The sequence below is a fragment of the Drosophila hydei genome, unplaced genomic scaffold, assembly GCF_003285905.1.
Source record: "Drosophila hydei strain 15085-1641.00,03,60 unplaced genomic scaffold, DhydRS2 tig00000001-arrow-pilon, whole genome shotgun sequence".
NCBI classification, from domain to species: domain Eukaryota; kingdom Metazoa; phylum Arthropoda; class Insecta; order Diptera; family Drosophilidae; genus Drosophila; species Drosophila hydei.
In genome coordinates this window covers 8,926,057-8,941,070 of record NW_022045643.1, presented here as the reverse complement: position 1 = coordinate 8,941,070, position 15,014 = coordinate 8,926,057, and the positions used below count along the sequence as shown (strand labels likewise).

The window sequence follows — 15,014 nt, the reverse complement described above, 5'->3', positions numbered from 1 at the left end:
GTTGAGCAGATATATATATATATATATATATATATATATATATATATATATATATATATATATATATATATATATATTTATATTTATATATATATTTATCAAATATAAAAAGGAAATTTGTTTATTGCTTATTTTGTTGGCTGAGCTGGCCTGGCCTGGCAGGGCTTGGCAAAGGTCTGAGGCAAACTGTGGATCCATTTGATAAGTACTATATTAAATTAACAAAGAATTAAAAAATTAAAAAAGTCAATTAATGAAACGTCAAAGTACGTACTCCATCTAGAACCCGTTATGGTTGGGCATACAGAATGCCGGGAACGCGGATCCGGTGTGTCGTCATCGAATAGATTATACCAAACCAAGCTGTTGCCCTTCTGGGGTCGAACTGTAAGTTGCAACTCGGTAAAGACGGTTGAGCCGCCCTCTAGATTGCTTGCCTATAAGTGTTACGTTTGTTCAATATAAAGAAATCCGATGTGGCATACGTACATAGAATACCACACTAGCCGAACGATCGCCCAGTCCGTAGTTATCCTCAACGCGCACACGATCCGTTGTCACGTAGTCGTAGTGGGGCTGAAAGAAGGCACCTATGCCATAGTTGGCTACCAGCAGCGATGGAAATTCCTGCAGCTGGAAACCTGTCATGTCCGTAATGCGATTATTCAAGCGCTCCACGAATGGAGTTGGGTTCATCAGCCATTTCACGCGTGCCACAACTCGTGCTGGTTGACTTTGATTCCAGGATGCGAAAGCTGAAAGCCCGTTAGACATATTCACCGTTTGCCGCTTCATTTCCTCGATCTCGCTGTCGGAAATCACATTGTGGTACATGACTATGTACGGATCAAGATTGATCTCCTCCAATTTAAGTGGCGCCAGTTTCAGAAAAGGTGTGGTAGTCGAATTGTAGCGACAGGTGAGATGCGTGCGCTTGGGAAATTGATCGCGGCAACCCACATGATGCGATGTCACCTTCGACTTTTCCAATTTCCCTTCAGCCATTAAATAGCTGTCGTCCTGCTCTAGCAGCTCGTTCACAAAGTAGTCCAAAGCAGTCGAGTTCGCCGATTTAAGAATTTTATCGACTCGTTCCCGCACTTGTTTTTCACTTAGTAAGGGCTCATTCTCTGTCATATCTGGTTAATAGTTGCATATATATATGAGGCATATGGGAAGACAGATCACATATGGCACTCACCTTTCAGTATACGCATCCTGGCAAATTGTTCACGCACACCATCCAATGCTCCGCCCAGTACCTTGTCGTAGGTAAAGGAATTTGGCTCCCTCTCCCGTTTGAGTGCAATGCTGTACCAGACAAAAGCTCCTCCATAGTTCTTATTACCATATTTGTGCCTGGCCATAGCCAGGCAGTCGCGTATGGAAAGCGTGTGGCTGCAAGATATTTGTTTTGGCTTAAAGCTTGACCTGCAGCTGGGAAATAACTTACTTGAATTGCTGGCCATTCAGCAGACCTTTTGCTATGTCAAACGGATTGAAATCGTAGGTAACCTCTATGCGATCCATGCCCTCCAGAGTTTCGTCCATATCCTCCTTAGTAGGCGCCAGGTCCAAGAGCTCTGTCATGGCCTGCAGTTGCTCTGCATTGGCATTAGAGTTGAAGGCAATATAATTGCTTGCATCAAATTATGATTTTGGTTTACCTGCGCCTACCTCCGCCTTCGTGAGCACCTGCAACTTAGGCCAGTCCTCACGTAAGCGTCGAATAAGTGAGAAAACTTGCAGTGGATTGGAGACGAATTCGTTTTGTTCTTTTTTGCTTTTAAGTGCCACGCGCTCCAGTGTTTTTAAATAGCTGCAAAGGAATTTAGTTTGCTTAAATTAAATTTTAATTAATTAAATTTGCACGCACATTTTTAGCGTTTCCAGCTTTTGCTCCTGCGCCTCAGCGTATTCTTTCATATGGAGCACGAACTTGTTCTCAATGTCCAGGAGTTTCACCAGACCCAGCACTGAGCTGGTGTACATCTCTGATGAACAGGTGAGCCTGGCACACAGCAAGACGAGGCAGCCATAAATTGAAACGTGCAACTTCATTGTCAGCCGATTGTTAACTGATCACGGCAAGTTGAACTAAACTCAGATTTGTCTCGTATTAATTAGCCATGCCACATTAGAAACACCTGCAACTTTGACAAAGTATTTAATAAGCATTTCTAACAGGCACAGTGATTGACACATGAGCTAACTTCTTCAACTGTATATTCGCTTGGTGAGAGCTGAAAATGTGAGTTTTTATAGAGTTTTAATGTATATAATATATATTAATATTTATACGAAAACCTACTCCACTTGCAGCTCACCAAGACGGGACATCAGAAATGCTCTTCGAAAACATGTGAAATCAGCGCGCTGCCCTTTTGTGGCTTTACATAAAGTTGAAGAGCGGGAAACATAGTGGCGCCCCCTATCGGCACATTGTTTAACTGCAGAGCAGAGCTAAGCTTAGTTTTTATACTGATTTATAAAGAATTATTTGGAGCACTTACAAAGAATGTAATGACAGCAGGCTATGTAAATCTGCGACATTGCTGAGCACACTTGAAGCCTTCTCAATGTGACCTGTCAAACATTCACCTTAAATGCAGTCAATATTAACCACTTTGGAACTAACCGCTTGCTAATGTATATTTGCATATTTGCCGTATAAATCAAACACAGTTAGATCGTAAACTTTCTCATACAACTCGCTTTGTTGAGCATAGTTAAAGCTGTCCAGAGCTGCTCTATACCAGGCAAATGCCAATTGTGGAAGAGACTTCTGCTGACAAAGCTCCGCCAGGGCAAAGCAATCGAGAGTATTTAGTGGGCAACTGTAAAGTCGATCTGATTAAGATGAAATTAAACTTATGATAGTCACTCACCTGGACTGTTTGCCATCGATCAGCCCTTGGGCCAGTTGCTCCACATCCAAATCATAGTAGGTCTGTAGGCGTACAAGCGTCTCCATTGCCTCCACCAACTGCTCAACCTTGGGCGCTTCTTCCTCAATCAGCTTATTTACATTGGCAGCTTGAGATGAGCCCACTGCGTCGTTCATGTAAGCCTCAAAGTAACTCCAATCCTCGTGCAGGCGTCGTATAAGCGCATAACTGTTCAACGGATTGGCTAAATAAGCCTCGGGGTTTGTGCTCCACAGTTGTCTCTTTGCACGCACCTCAGCCAGAAAGCTGACAGCAGAAATGAGATATTATTCAGATTTTGATTGGGATACTTTTATTTACCTCTCGATTGTATTAATTTTGCTTGCCAATTCACTCGTATATCCGCTGAGCTCGTTTATGAACCGAGTTTGAGCAGTTTTAAGTGTTTCCTTTGCATTCAAGGCGAAAATCCATAGAAATGTTACGCAGATCGAACAGCTCAAGCTTGGCCTCATATTGAAAGCTTGCACTAAATATTTTGTTGCGTTACACATTTTAAATAGGGAAATTTATTTTAATGCAGTTAGTCAAGCTCTTTAGAGCGGGGACTATTCTGAAATTAAAGCGTGGATATAAAAAGGTTTAGAAAAAAAAATCATTTAAAAGTTTTAACTATGGGGTTAAGTTAAAGCCTTTTTTGGCTGTATTATTTTTAAAAGAAGATTTCGAAATATTAAAAGAATTTTTACTTGATTCATGGGTGACTTTATCTGAAAGCATTGAGAGTTCTGTCTGTCCTTAGATATTTTTGTGCTTTGTAAAAATTAATTTGTTTTATTAGGAACTATTTATTGGTAAGAAATTCTAGTCTTGCTGTTTGTTGGGAACAAATGCTCATGGAATAATTTATTTTTATACCTGGAACCCATTGAAAATGTGATCTCTGGGCTTTTGGTTTTGTTAAGATATATGTAAGGAGACATGGCAGACACCATAAAGTATATATATTCTTGATAAGGATGAAGAGCTGAGTCAATCTAGCTTTGCCTGTCTCTTTATGCGTCCGAACGAACGTTCGCATTTCCTTGTATATGAATGCGTCGATCTTAAAATTTGAAATAGCAAAAGACTTGCAATTTGTTTGTAGTTAGTTTCAAATAATTCATAACAATTTCCTTTTTACTGTTAACTTTAACTACCTACTTATACAAAAGGTTCCGCTCATCTAATAAACAACATTTAAATGCAATCAAAAGCTGAGCAAAGTTATAAAAATCAAAGTCTAAATAATATTTGCTTCCTGCACAGCTCCCACAGCCCCACTGAAGTGCGCACCTAAAGTGTTTACAATTTGTAGCGAAAAATTGTAGTGCAAGCCCTTGCTCGGGCATTAGGAATAAACATCTTTCATGTGGGTGACCCTGAACGTGTCTTATGCAATGGGAATGCATTCCAATGCAAAGTTTCTATCTTGTTTTTACACTTTTTCACGTCATTCACGAGAAGAGTATATTGATTTTGAGCAAGCCACAGGCTTTAAATGATGAACTTATGCTCTTTTGTATGGTCATAAAGGGCTAAGGCTGCTAGAGTCGTGACAGAACGTAGAGTACTTAAATAACAATATTTAACCAAAAAATCTATTACTTAAGTCGCTTTTAAAAGTAGAGATTTGGAGTATAGACAAGCTCTGGCCATAAATATATAGCACACTTAACTGTACTTATTAGGGGCATGGAAAATCGAGTCACAGTTGCAGAACTATAACACAAAGAGCAACTGATTATCTGATGATCTCTGCCATATCGTCCTCTATCTTAAAGCTAAGCCTGGAAGGCGTATTCTTGTCGATCTACATATAAGTTGTATGGCAATGGAGCGTGTTCGAATCAATTGAAACGAGTCTTGTGCAGTCAGTTAAGTCCGACTGCAACATTCTCACTTGTTTGTTGCATGTGTGAGCTCCTGAGGTATGCCCGAACTTAATGCTATTTGTCAGACACTTTGCCACCTTGATATATATGGAGAAATGAAATATATTCGTTTTATCATTTGCACAGCTGGGAACAATGTTGCTCGCATTCGTCGAGCACTCATTCATGTTTATGAACCTATTTAGATAGCACTTAAACAATTTATTTAGGCCATTGTTTAATGTCTGAGCCTCGGGCATTGTATTGATTTATTTTGGCGCGACATTAAACCATTTAAATGCCAAATTTTGCATTTCTCTCTGTGTGTGGCCAATGGATATTTATGCGCCTGGTTTGCTTGCACAGCTGGTTAGACCGTTGTCGTCTTCTAGAATTTGATGGCAATAAATTCCTCTTGATTAAACATGTGTCATTAGGTAGATGTCTGGTCCGTTTCTATTGAGCTCATATAGGAATCATGTAGGATTGACAGGCGTTGACCTTTGCCCTGTAGCATATTCTAAATAGAAGCAGACGAATGGAGACATTGCGAAATTTTGAAATATATTTATTATGTAATATTTAATGCAGTAGGTGAACAGACCTTCTTTGTTTTTCTTCTGCCATTTGCCTAGTATTGATATCGATTTGAGTGAGACTGGGCTGTGGTTTTAACAAGTAAGCATGCTTTAGTCGGGAGTGTCCGACTAGAAACTATTCTGAACTCCGTGAAGAGCTCGTATTTTAATCATTCTACACTTCGGTTAGGCATACATAACCAACTCATGGAAGAACAGACGGACAAGCTTAGATCAACTTTACTCCTCGTTTTGATCATTTATATATTTACTTTGTGACATGTGTCACTGCATCTTCTGCCTGTTAGATATATTTTAAGTAAATCTTAATTCCCCGAATTCCCCTTGTCAAGGGTTTCAATGTTTAAAAACCTTTTATTAATGAGACATTTCGAAGCTCTGAAATAGTTTGCCATTTTTGTTTCACTTCTTCTTCTCATCTTCTCCAGTTTGTTTTATAGTATTCAAAATAAGACAGAGCCTATATGAACTGTAGAGATATGAACATTAGTATGTGGGTTCTTCAAAAGTATGAATAGTCTTTAAGCATTCTAATATTTTGAAGAAGTTGTGCCAGTTTGTCTAGGGCTGGCGCCTTGTGAAGTATTACCCAGTCAGTCAGACTCGACTCGACAGCAGCCTTGCTTATTTTTAATATTTACATAGCTTTCATAAATATAGCACCTTTGTCTAAATATTGTATAGAAATTGCCTTCGACTGGACTAGACACACAGCTACTTCCTATGCACTCAATTGTTGCAGTTGCTCTGGAGCTCAAAGCGTATTACGTATACGACCCAGTATAATAGATTTTCATAGCACGATTGGCATTTGTGCCATGCCGCATTATAAGCCAATTAAATGTTGCTGCCGATTGGACTCGGTCTCGGTGGCACAGTTTGCTGTCATGGCAATCGTGTTGTGCAAGGAATTGACTTGCTTTTGATTTGCGAATATATCTCTTAAAAAATAAAATCCTTGCGAACAAGTTGCAATTGAATGTTGCAGATTTGTTGTGGTTCCATTTGCCTAGCCACCATGCGTCTCCTAACATACCAAAAATGATTATCTTTCTATTAAACCAAGCACTGACATTGTGTGTGTGTGGGTGTGTCTGTCTTTGTGCTTGTAACAATTGATTTTGATTTCGAGTTGGCTTTAAATAGCATTGAGTTACGACAATGGCAAATGGCAAATGGAAATGGAATAGAAATAGAAATACTTGTCTATTACTTTTTCCTTTTGTATTAGGTGCGGCGCTTCATTTACTTTATGTCTTTTGTCTGCTCTTTATGTGCGTATATATATATATATATTTATATATATATATATGTATATATATATGTTTTTGTGTGTGTATGTGTTCTGCTTGAATTTGAATGTGTTTCGGTCTTTGACTGGGGCGTTGCATTTTTATGATCTCCCACATTTGGGAAGCTCTGTTGTGCCATCACGAATTGTTTGCGAATGTTCTTTTATTTATTGTATGGCTACTTGATGAGCTTCTGCTGAAAATGTTTTATGGCCCATGTGCCAAGTTCTCTTTAGTCATACGCACGCCGACGACGTTCATCAATCATCGATGGCAGTCGCAGCATTTCAAATGAAATGCTCATTTAAGACATTTCATGGTTTTCTTTCTCTCTCTATATCTATATATTTGTGCTTTTTTTGGCACACAAGAACTTATGAACTGCTCAGAAATTGTCCAGCATGAAATTTACTTTAACTGCTGTGCCAGTCGGCCATCAACCTGTTGAACCTTCATTTATCACAGACGCCCGGCGAGTGCTCAAAACGGCGGAACTAATGTGTCCAGCGTCACATTTGAATTATGTATTATTACGCTGAATTTTTCCCGCTCCGCCTTCCTGTAGGGGGCGCGCCGTGATCAGGGGGCTGTGTAAAAGTGACGGGGCGTGAATTCCGCACGATTTACTAACACAGCGTTTGGCCAACAGCTTTGACAAAGGACGGCATGTCATTCAGCTTTGCAATTTATAACCTTCCAAAAAATAACCCTCAAAAATCAATAGGAATTTTAAAAGCTAGACTATGGAATACCCTTTAAAGGAAAGCAATGAAAATTGAACGTGAATTTAATATTTTATATTTTAAATAATTAGTTCATATTTTTATTTAATTTTTTTTTCCATTTAGTTCATTTTTTTATATTTTTAAAATTAAAAATAAAAAAGAAGGCTTAGTCCTTTACTTTAAAACACTAAAAATATGTTTTAATTAATTTTTTTTTGTTAAAAGAGTTGTATAAATTAATAAATAATAAATTAATTAATAGAAATTTTCTTGGCATTATTAATATATTTTTTTTTACAATTTTTATAAATGATTTCAAACTATAAACTATATATATAAATGATTTCAACTATATATTTTTGAAGGAATAGCTAACGGAAACTCAAGCCCATAGCTATATAAAGTACTTCAGTATATATAAAGAATCTATCGCGTTAAAGTTATCAAGTAGTTTCAAACATATATTAATATATATATTCCTGGAAACTTAATTTCATCAAATTTTCTACAATTCTTTACTTCCAATTTAAAAATGTCAACAGTTCTGCATAGATCAAAATTCAATTTTACAGGGTATCTATATACAAAGTAAAAATCGATTTATCAATTGTTTGAACAGGTTCAACTTAGTGTGGAATGTTTATTTTATTTATTTTTATATATTTCGTTTGCTCATTTTGGGCTTGAATTGATGGGCTCTCATATTTTGCACACGTTGTCCTAGTCGTCCTTTGTACTGGCTATTAGAACAATGGCCAGACCGGCTAGACAGGTCTTGTTTAATGGCAAAGTGGCGTTATTGGTTCGCATTACGCTTAGGGCACTTCAATGTATACCCTGTAAGCCTTAAAGTAAAAACATTATTCAAATGCAATTACATAAAATATAAAAGGAAATTTTGAATGATATTTAAAATTATGTTGTGGAGTTTTTTCTCTTCCCATATTATTTAATGACGTCATATTATTCGCACCTTAATAATAAATTTTCCTGTGGATTTTTGAATTTAAAATTCAGTTTTGCAAGGCACTCGAGGCTGAGCAATTGCTTTGAGCCTCTTTGATTGAGTTCCATCAGGTTGCTTATGCAAACGCTTCACTCAACTAATCCAATTTCTCGCGCTGATTGACATTTGAGTTGTTGGCTATGACTGTAAAGCGCTCGTCGCTCAATGCTATCAATTCGCATAGTAAATTCCAGTTGACCTTGAACTGTACCCACGCATTCAGGTGCTCACCCATCAATATCGAGTTGTTTAAGTTCCTCTGAAATGCAATTGGCTTTCCATAATGAATTTGACATTTGCTTTATCCCAATTAGCAAAGTGAACGCTCTATGAAATAGATGAAAAAATCATGATTTTGTTCTTGACTTTGACGCAAGAGCCACGTCACGCGCAGCAGAAAACAGAACCGCAATAAAAGATACAAATTAGCTGTTTCTCAGCTATTGGCAGGTGGCTGCCAGAGAGAGCAGCTGAATACTGAGAACGCTTTCGATTGTTCTGCCTGCAGTTGATGTGCCCTATTTGGAGTATTGTTAATTGTATACCCTATAGCTTGCCTTATTCAAGCGGAAATTAAGCAAATATTGATCATATTATATTGAAAATGGAATTACTTGAACTCAGGAATAATTGAATAGTTAACTAACTGCCTAATGGATGAGTTGACTTGGTCGGACTGACTGATTGATAGATTGCTTCACTAACTGATTGACTTACTAATTGACTAACTGACTGAATGCCTGAATAACTAACTCAGTCTAACTGACTGAATACGTTTATAACTTGAAGAATAACAATTGATTAGTTGAATGCTTGACTGACTTTAGTCGACTGAAGTAAAAGTAAGCGACAAAGAAAACCAAAACTAAATTTAAAAATACTTAAAGAATTTTTGCAGCTTTTAGATTAAAGTTTTGTATATGTTGTTAGCCAGCTGAAGTAGCTGCCAAAAGGCAGTGTAGACATTAGCATGAAATTGTTGCGGGACTGAACTTAATGACTAACAGACTAATCGAAGAATATGTTAACTGCCTCAGCAATTGATTGGGCAACTGATAATAGTGAACAGAGCAATAGACTGATTGACTAATTCAATTGATAGCTTAAAGATCTAGAACTCTCCATTTGTTGTTGCATATAATTAAAGTGTTGTCATTGATTTTTGAATAATGTTAGACAATAGTTCTAAATAAAGGCTACATTTATAACCAAAGTACTACATTTGCCTTTATTAACTAGATGTTTAAATAGTATTAAGTATTTAATTTTAGGATGGAAGCACATTGATTCAGAGCACAGTTTTATAGTCTTGGAATTTTTCGAAAAAGCTGATTTAAGCGAGCTTGAGTCATGCATAGTTCCAAAAAATTCAGTATCAAGTGAATTTATTAACTAATTCTTAAACCACGGAAGATCTGTAAATGAAAGTTAATGCTCCAAATCTGCTACACAAAATGTTTACCAGTAAAAAAAAACTACTAAATATCTGCTCTTGGATGTTTACTGGTCTCTGCTGACATCACACTGTTTTTTAATCTCTAACTGTCCTATGGAAGCTGTGAAAATGCTAATGAATGATTTAAAATTCTTTGAGGATACATTTTACTATCTCTCTAAGTCTGCTGCTTCGGTTGCTACTTAGCTCTACGCTCAGTATCATCTGTAAGATTTCTTTCACAAATAAATTGGCAGAACATGATTTGCTTAAATTTGTATAAATTTATTGAAAATTGTCTTAGCTATAGATATTTACAGGGACTACTAAGCTGGGCATTGCTGATGACCACGCAGGGGCCGTGCTGCACCTGGACGGAGCTCTTGCGGCGCCAGTCGCACTCGATGGGTACAAATTGGCCTTTCCGGATGACCGTCTTGGGCCTGGTGGCGCCGTAGCAGGTGTATTGGGAGGCGCTGCGTGAAACGGGCAGGCACTGCTCGTAGACCTCGACGATGTCGGGATGAATGCTGTCCAAGCTGAAATCCTGGCCACAGCGCAATTGCTGATGGATGTGCAGACGGCTGCGCTGCTTGAACTGCGCTCGACACCGCCGACACGTGTAGGGGCGAGAGCGGCTGCGAATGGGGCCGATGGGAGTGTGCAGCTCATGCAGTCGCTGGAACTGGCCCATAATATCGTTCAGTATGAGAAAATTCTTGTTGGGCCGCTGCTGCAGCGTCTCGCTGATGTGATACGGCACCACATACAACTCCTTGGTGGTCTGACACTGCTGCAGGCCGTACAGATTGACACGCATGTTGGGCGGAAAGTAGCCATTGCATTCGCGCTGATGCTTCACATAGGCCGCCCGCAGGCTGGCCAAGTCCGACTCGCTGGTGCCGCTGTGGCCCGACGTCGCCTGGCTGAGCTGCAGGGGCAGGGGCAAGCTGGTCAAATTCATTGTGTCACTCTCAGCGCGTTTGCGTTTCAGCTGAACGCGTATGCGTGTAATGCTGCACTCATCGAGGCCGACATCGTGGCTGCTGCGGAGATAGTTCTGTATGCGCTGTGTGAGCAGCTCGTAGACAACGCTCACGCATTCCTCAATGTCATAGTGATGCTGGACGAGCACTGTGCCGCTCTGGCAGATGTGCACCTGGTTCTGTACCAGCACATAGCATGCCACATGGAACTCCAGGCACTGCGTGCCATTGTGAAACATCCAGCGCAGCAGCTCGGGCACTGCTGAGCTGCACGTCTCGGCCAGGAAGTCGTCCAGCTTCTGCTGTGCACTCTCGTCGCAAAAGAAGAAGGTCTCCAGCTGACGCGCCTCTATGATGTCCAGGACAGCTTGCTGCTGCTTAGTGAGCTGCGGCTGCAGCTGCTCGCCACGGCGCAGCCAATGCTGGCTGGGCGGCTCGTCGGCATCGATGCTGCTGCGGCAGGTGCTGCACTCATGCAACTGCCCCTCCACGCGCCACTGATGATGAAACGTTTGCTGATCGCCCTCGTTGCTGAACACAAAGCTTGAAATTGACTCCTCCTCGTACATGTTGATAAGACTCGATGCGTTTGCTGTGGCTGTGACTGTGACAAAGTCGCTGAGATGACTGATATGCCCTGAGTGCAGGCAGTGCGCTTAAGTATGGGTGCATACAGGTAGGCGCCTGCCACAGGTAGCCCAGCTGTGCAGCAGCTGCGTTTCTACTGACCTATTAGGGTAGCTTTATGGTTGGTAATCCGTGCAGCAGGCCTCAACAGTTGTTCGATGCCATAAAAATGCTAAAGCTCAGCCTCTCTCAGATTTGTGTACGCCTTTCGAGTTGAAGGGTGTAAACTAGTTAAGACTCTCTAAAATTGGTTAGCTCAACTTGTTTGCCTGCTGCTTGCCTCAATTTGCATCTGTCGACCACGAAACACGGAGCCATGCCCTCACTCATTTCCAAGCATTCAGCAACTCCATTGTTGTTTGCCTGCTGCTGCTGATGCTGCCAGCTGTCTGAGCGCAAACAAAATGGACAATGGCCACCGTGTGGCAAGTGACGCGACAATGGCGTGCCACAGTGGCCAGCCAAGAGCCTTGTTGGGCGACATGGCAAACAGGGCGCGCTGCAGTCACTTAATTTCCTTTTTCGCTATTTTTTCAACGCTTCATTGTCTGGCTGCGGCTTTGCTTTGACTGCCTGGCGGCTGTTAAAGCCAGCTGCACCATTAAACGAGTGCTTGAGAAATTAACTGTGGCAATTATATGCTACTTAAAGCTGTAATATAATGGAGTATTAAAGTTGCTTTGGCTCAAGTTTGCTTTCTTTCACTCGGTTAAATATATTTGCTCAAGTCTTTGCCTGAGTTAGATTGTTGTGATCAAGAGCGATGCCTTTCATTGCAATTTATTATCAACTAGGTACAGTCTTCATATAGAGCAAAGCATCTTTTCTCTGCTACTACTAAATGGAATTGGAGGCAAGTGGGACTCATGTTGAGTATCTCGATCGTTTGGTATGTTGCGGTTGGTCCTAAGTTGCTATATGCCCTCTCGCAAACCACTTGAAGATAAAGGCGTTGGCATTGAAGGCTAAGAGAGCTAAGAGAGACAGCTTAGATATTTTTAAAAAATATCTAGCAAAGTTTTATAGCTAGTTACCCCTTTGTTGGCCTTCTCAATAGATAGAACAAAAATAATATTTAGACAATGCCTAACGATCAAAAACCATTTAGACTGTGCCCAAGGCTGTACAGATATCATTTATCTTAATGCTTCACAGTTCATCATCATCAAGCTTTGCAGCTGAATAACTATAAAGCAGCTTAATAGACAATCTGAAAATATGAAAGGACGAGTATTATGCAGTCGGTCATATCAGACTCTCATTCTCTCATTTCGATTAGTTTCTATATCATAATAAGCTTGCCTAAGACTTTAATCCACATGCCAAAAAAATTTAACGTTTAGCTAAGCTCCACTTTGATTTAAATCTAAATAGCATATATGAAATTTTAATTTAAGTATTTAGCATATAGACAAAACCTAGTAGAGAATATCTTATTTAAGTCTGTTTTATCGCCCGCTAAATATAATTTTTTTTACAAAAACCAAGTGCAGCATTGTTCGAATGAATATTCAAAGTTCCGCGTTGCCCATTTTTTGCTCAGTTTTATTTACGGCATTATTTTTGGCAAAGGATGCTCGAGTAAACAATGCCATAGAGCAGAGGGCGCAAAACTTAATTAAGGCAGTGCAGCGTCAGAGAGAGGGAGAGATGCAGTAGCTGCCAAATGCAGCGAGGTGAAAAGCTGCCGCCAACTATGCCAACAGTTGACTGACTGAAGCACAGAAATCTTTTAAATAAATACGATACAAGGAGCAGAGAAAGAAGAACCGGGTCAAAGTGTCAGCTTGGGGGTAAATGGCAAACTTTCAAAGGCAGTCGCTGTCCTTTTGGCAGCCTGCAGCTGCTGCAGGCATTGAATCATTCAGCATCAAAGCTGAGCTAAGTGCGAAAGCGGTATTTGCCATTTACTAGTTGCAATCGAATGCCAAACAACAAACACAGCCAACACCTCAGCAATCAAATGGAATATAAATCACGCTAGCGCAAACAACGAATCGTATGTGGCAGGTTGATGGAGGTTTTGTGGCAGCAACCAGTGCCACAGTGCCACAGCGCTCCATCATAGAATGTTTAATCGCAGCATCTGCCTGACAGACTATATTCTATATTTATCTACTGCTATGAAGCTGTACCGAGTGCCAAGCTGCTTAAGGGCTCAGTGCTGGTTCATATAATCGACAGGTTATATGTCGCTGGTGGCATGCAGCCAGGTGTGCAGCTGACTCATAAAAAACTGCAAGCAACGCAAAGACAGCGCCAGCACGGCCCAGGTTTCTACTTAGTTTTTTATCGTCTGCTCAATGTATTGACATTTTTTGCTCTTACTCACAATGTTTTTTAGCTCTTTGTGGCGTCTCCTTTACAGCAAGGCGCTGGCTGTTAGGAGCTGCACGTTGACCCTGTGAACAGCTGCTTGGGAAACTATGCTGAAAGCTAGCGATGTGAAGAGGCGTTAAACTGTGTTCTCTCTATTACGCCTGGAGCTTAGGTCATTGTCAGATGGATTTTCAAATCTTCGCATTAAGGGCATAGACAAATGTGAAACAAATTTGATAAAGTCTGCTATGAGCCATTTGTGGAACTGAGCTAGGCTGCAGATTGGTTATATGTCGCCCCAACATGTTTATTTTATTTAATTTTATTTTTATTAATTTTATGTCAGAAATTTCTCTTAAATGCCTATATTATAAAAGTTGTTTTTTAGAGTTACACAGCTCTAAGTTTGTATTACTGACTTATTTAACGACTCATTTAACAGCTTATAGTTGATTTTTGTTGAGTTTGGTTTGACATTTTATTATACCAGGACAACATTTGCAAATTATTGAAGTTTCTAATCAAAATAGTGTCTCTGTTTGTCAAGCTTATCATGCACTTTGTCCATTTTATAGCGTTCATAATGATGAAGTCCATTTTTATCGAAGGCGCACATATATGGATTAATACATAGAATTGTGGCACTTGAAGTGAGGATCAACAAAACACCATTACATAAATAGAATATTACGATTTAATGGACTTTAAGTGCTAACAGAACGATGATGTTCATGATTAGGAATATTTTTGGAAATTGGTGTTCCAGCTTGTTCGTCTTTTGGCAGGACGGAAGTACAATTTGTAGTGATATGTTGTTGATTGCTTGTGTATTAAGTCTTCAATCCAGGGTAACCAGGATCAACGTTGTTTGCTTCTTCTGAGCAACAGCGACCCAGTGACAGCAGCACTGACTCGTCTGAGTAAGATGGTCTGGCACAAACGATAATTTGCCGACTCTTAAAAAGAGATTAATTAGTATTATAAACTACAAAATTCAAGCTGCATTCAAAATGCTGTTAGCTACAAGCGACCTAATATAGAATACTTATTTAGGAATCCTTTCCCTTTCTTTTCAAGTTTCCTTGCTTTATTTGTATCTCTTATGAAGAAACTTAAATTTATTTGAAACCAAAAATGTTTAATAGTCTCAAGTTTTCTTGCTTCTGCTGCCTACCTTTGCATAGCAATACAATTTGTAGAGAATATAATTAGTAAATTTCAATA

The 15,014-nt window shown here is 39.7% G+C and overlaps 3 protein-coding genes across 3 annotated transcripts; all 3 read right to left on the bottom strand.

Annotated features, from left to right (window-relative positions):
- Positions 1-124: 124 nt before the first annotated feature.
- Positions 125-2,093, bottom strand: LOC111603340 (prolyl 4-hydroxylase subunit alpha-1-like). The gene is made up of 7 exons (XM_030223307.1): positions 1,877-2,093; positions 1,668-1,819; positions 1,454-1,604; positions 1,202-1,398; positions 490-1,139; positions 275-437; positions 125-208 (listed from the first exon to the last, which is right to left on the bottom strand). The coding sequence occupies exons 1-7, from the start codon at positions 2,059-2,061 to the stop codon at positions 129-131; spliced, it is 1,578 nt and encodes a 525-aa protein (XP_030079167.1). The 5' UTR covers positions 2,062-2,093; the 3' UTR covers positions 125-128.
- A 551-nt stretch (positions 2,094-2,644) lies between these two features.
- LOC115483703 (prolyl 4-hydroxylase subunit alpha-2-like) lies at positions 2,645-3,588 on the bottom strand. The gene is made up of 3 exons (XM_030225773.1): positions 3,249-3,588; positions 2,889-3,194; positions 2,645-2,837 (listed from the first exon to the last, which is right to left on the bottom strand). Exons 1-3 carry the CDS (start codon positions 3,440-3,442, stop codon positions 2,645-2,647), a joined length of 693 nt encoding a protein of 230 aa, XP_030081633.1. The 5' UTR covers positions 3,443-3,588.
- Positions 3,589-10,162: 6,574 nt separating this feature from the next.
- Positions 10,163-11,448, bottom strand: LOC111603341 (protein terminus-like). Its single transcript, XM_023320878.2, has one exon. The coding sequence runs from the start codon at positions 11,411-11,413 to the stop codon at positions 10,163-10,165; it is 1,251 nt and encodes a 416-aa protein (XP_023176646.2). The 5' UTR covers positions 11,414-11,448.
- Positions 11,449-15,014: the final 3,566 nt, after the last annotated feature.

Coding starts and splice junctions, on each gene's coding strand:
- LOC115483703 (XM_030225773.1), bottom strand. CDS start 3,442: ATGTGTAACGCAACAAAATATTTAGTGCAAGCTTTCAATATGAGGCCA. Junction 3,195..3,248: donor AAAATTAATACAATCGAGAG/GTAAATAAAAGT, acceptor TTCTGCTGTCAG/CTTTCTGGCTGAGGTGCGTG. Junction 2,838..2,888: donor ATCGATGGCAAACAGTCCAG/GTGAGTGACTAT, acceptor TCGACTTTACAG/TTGCCCACTAAATACTCTCG.
- LOC111603341 (XM_023320878.2), bottom strand. CDS start 11,413: ATGTACGAGGAGGAGTCAATTTCAAGCTTTGTGTTCAGCAACGAGGGC.
- LOC111603340 (XM_030223307.1), bottom strand. CDS start 2,061: ATGAAGTTGCACGTTTCAATTTATGGCTGCCTCGTCTTGCTGTGTGCC. Junction 1,605..1,667: donor GAAGGCGGAGGTAGGCGCAG/GTAAACCAAAAT, acceptor ATGCCAATGCAG/AGCAACTGCAGGCCATGACA. Junction 1,140..1,201: donor CAGGATGCGTATACTGAAAG/GTGAGTGCCATA, acceptor ACTATTAACCAG/ATATGACAGAGAATGAGCCC.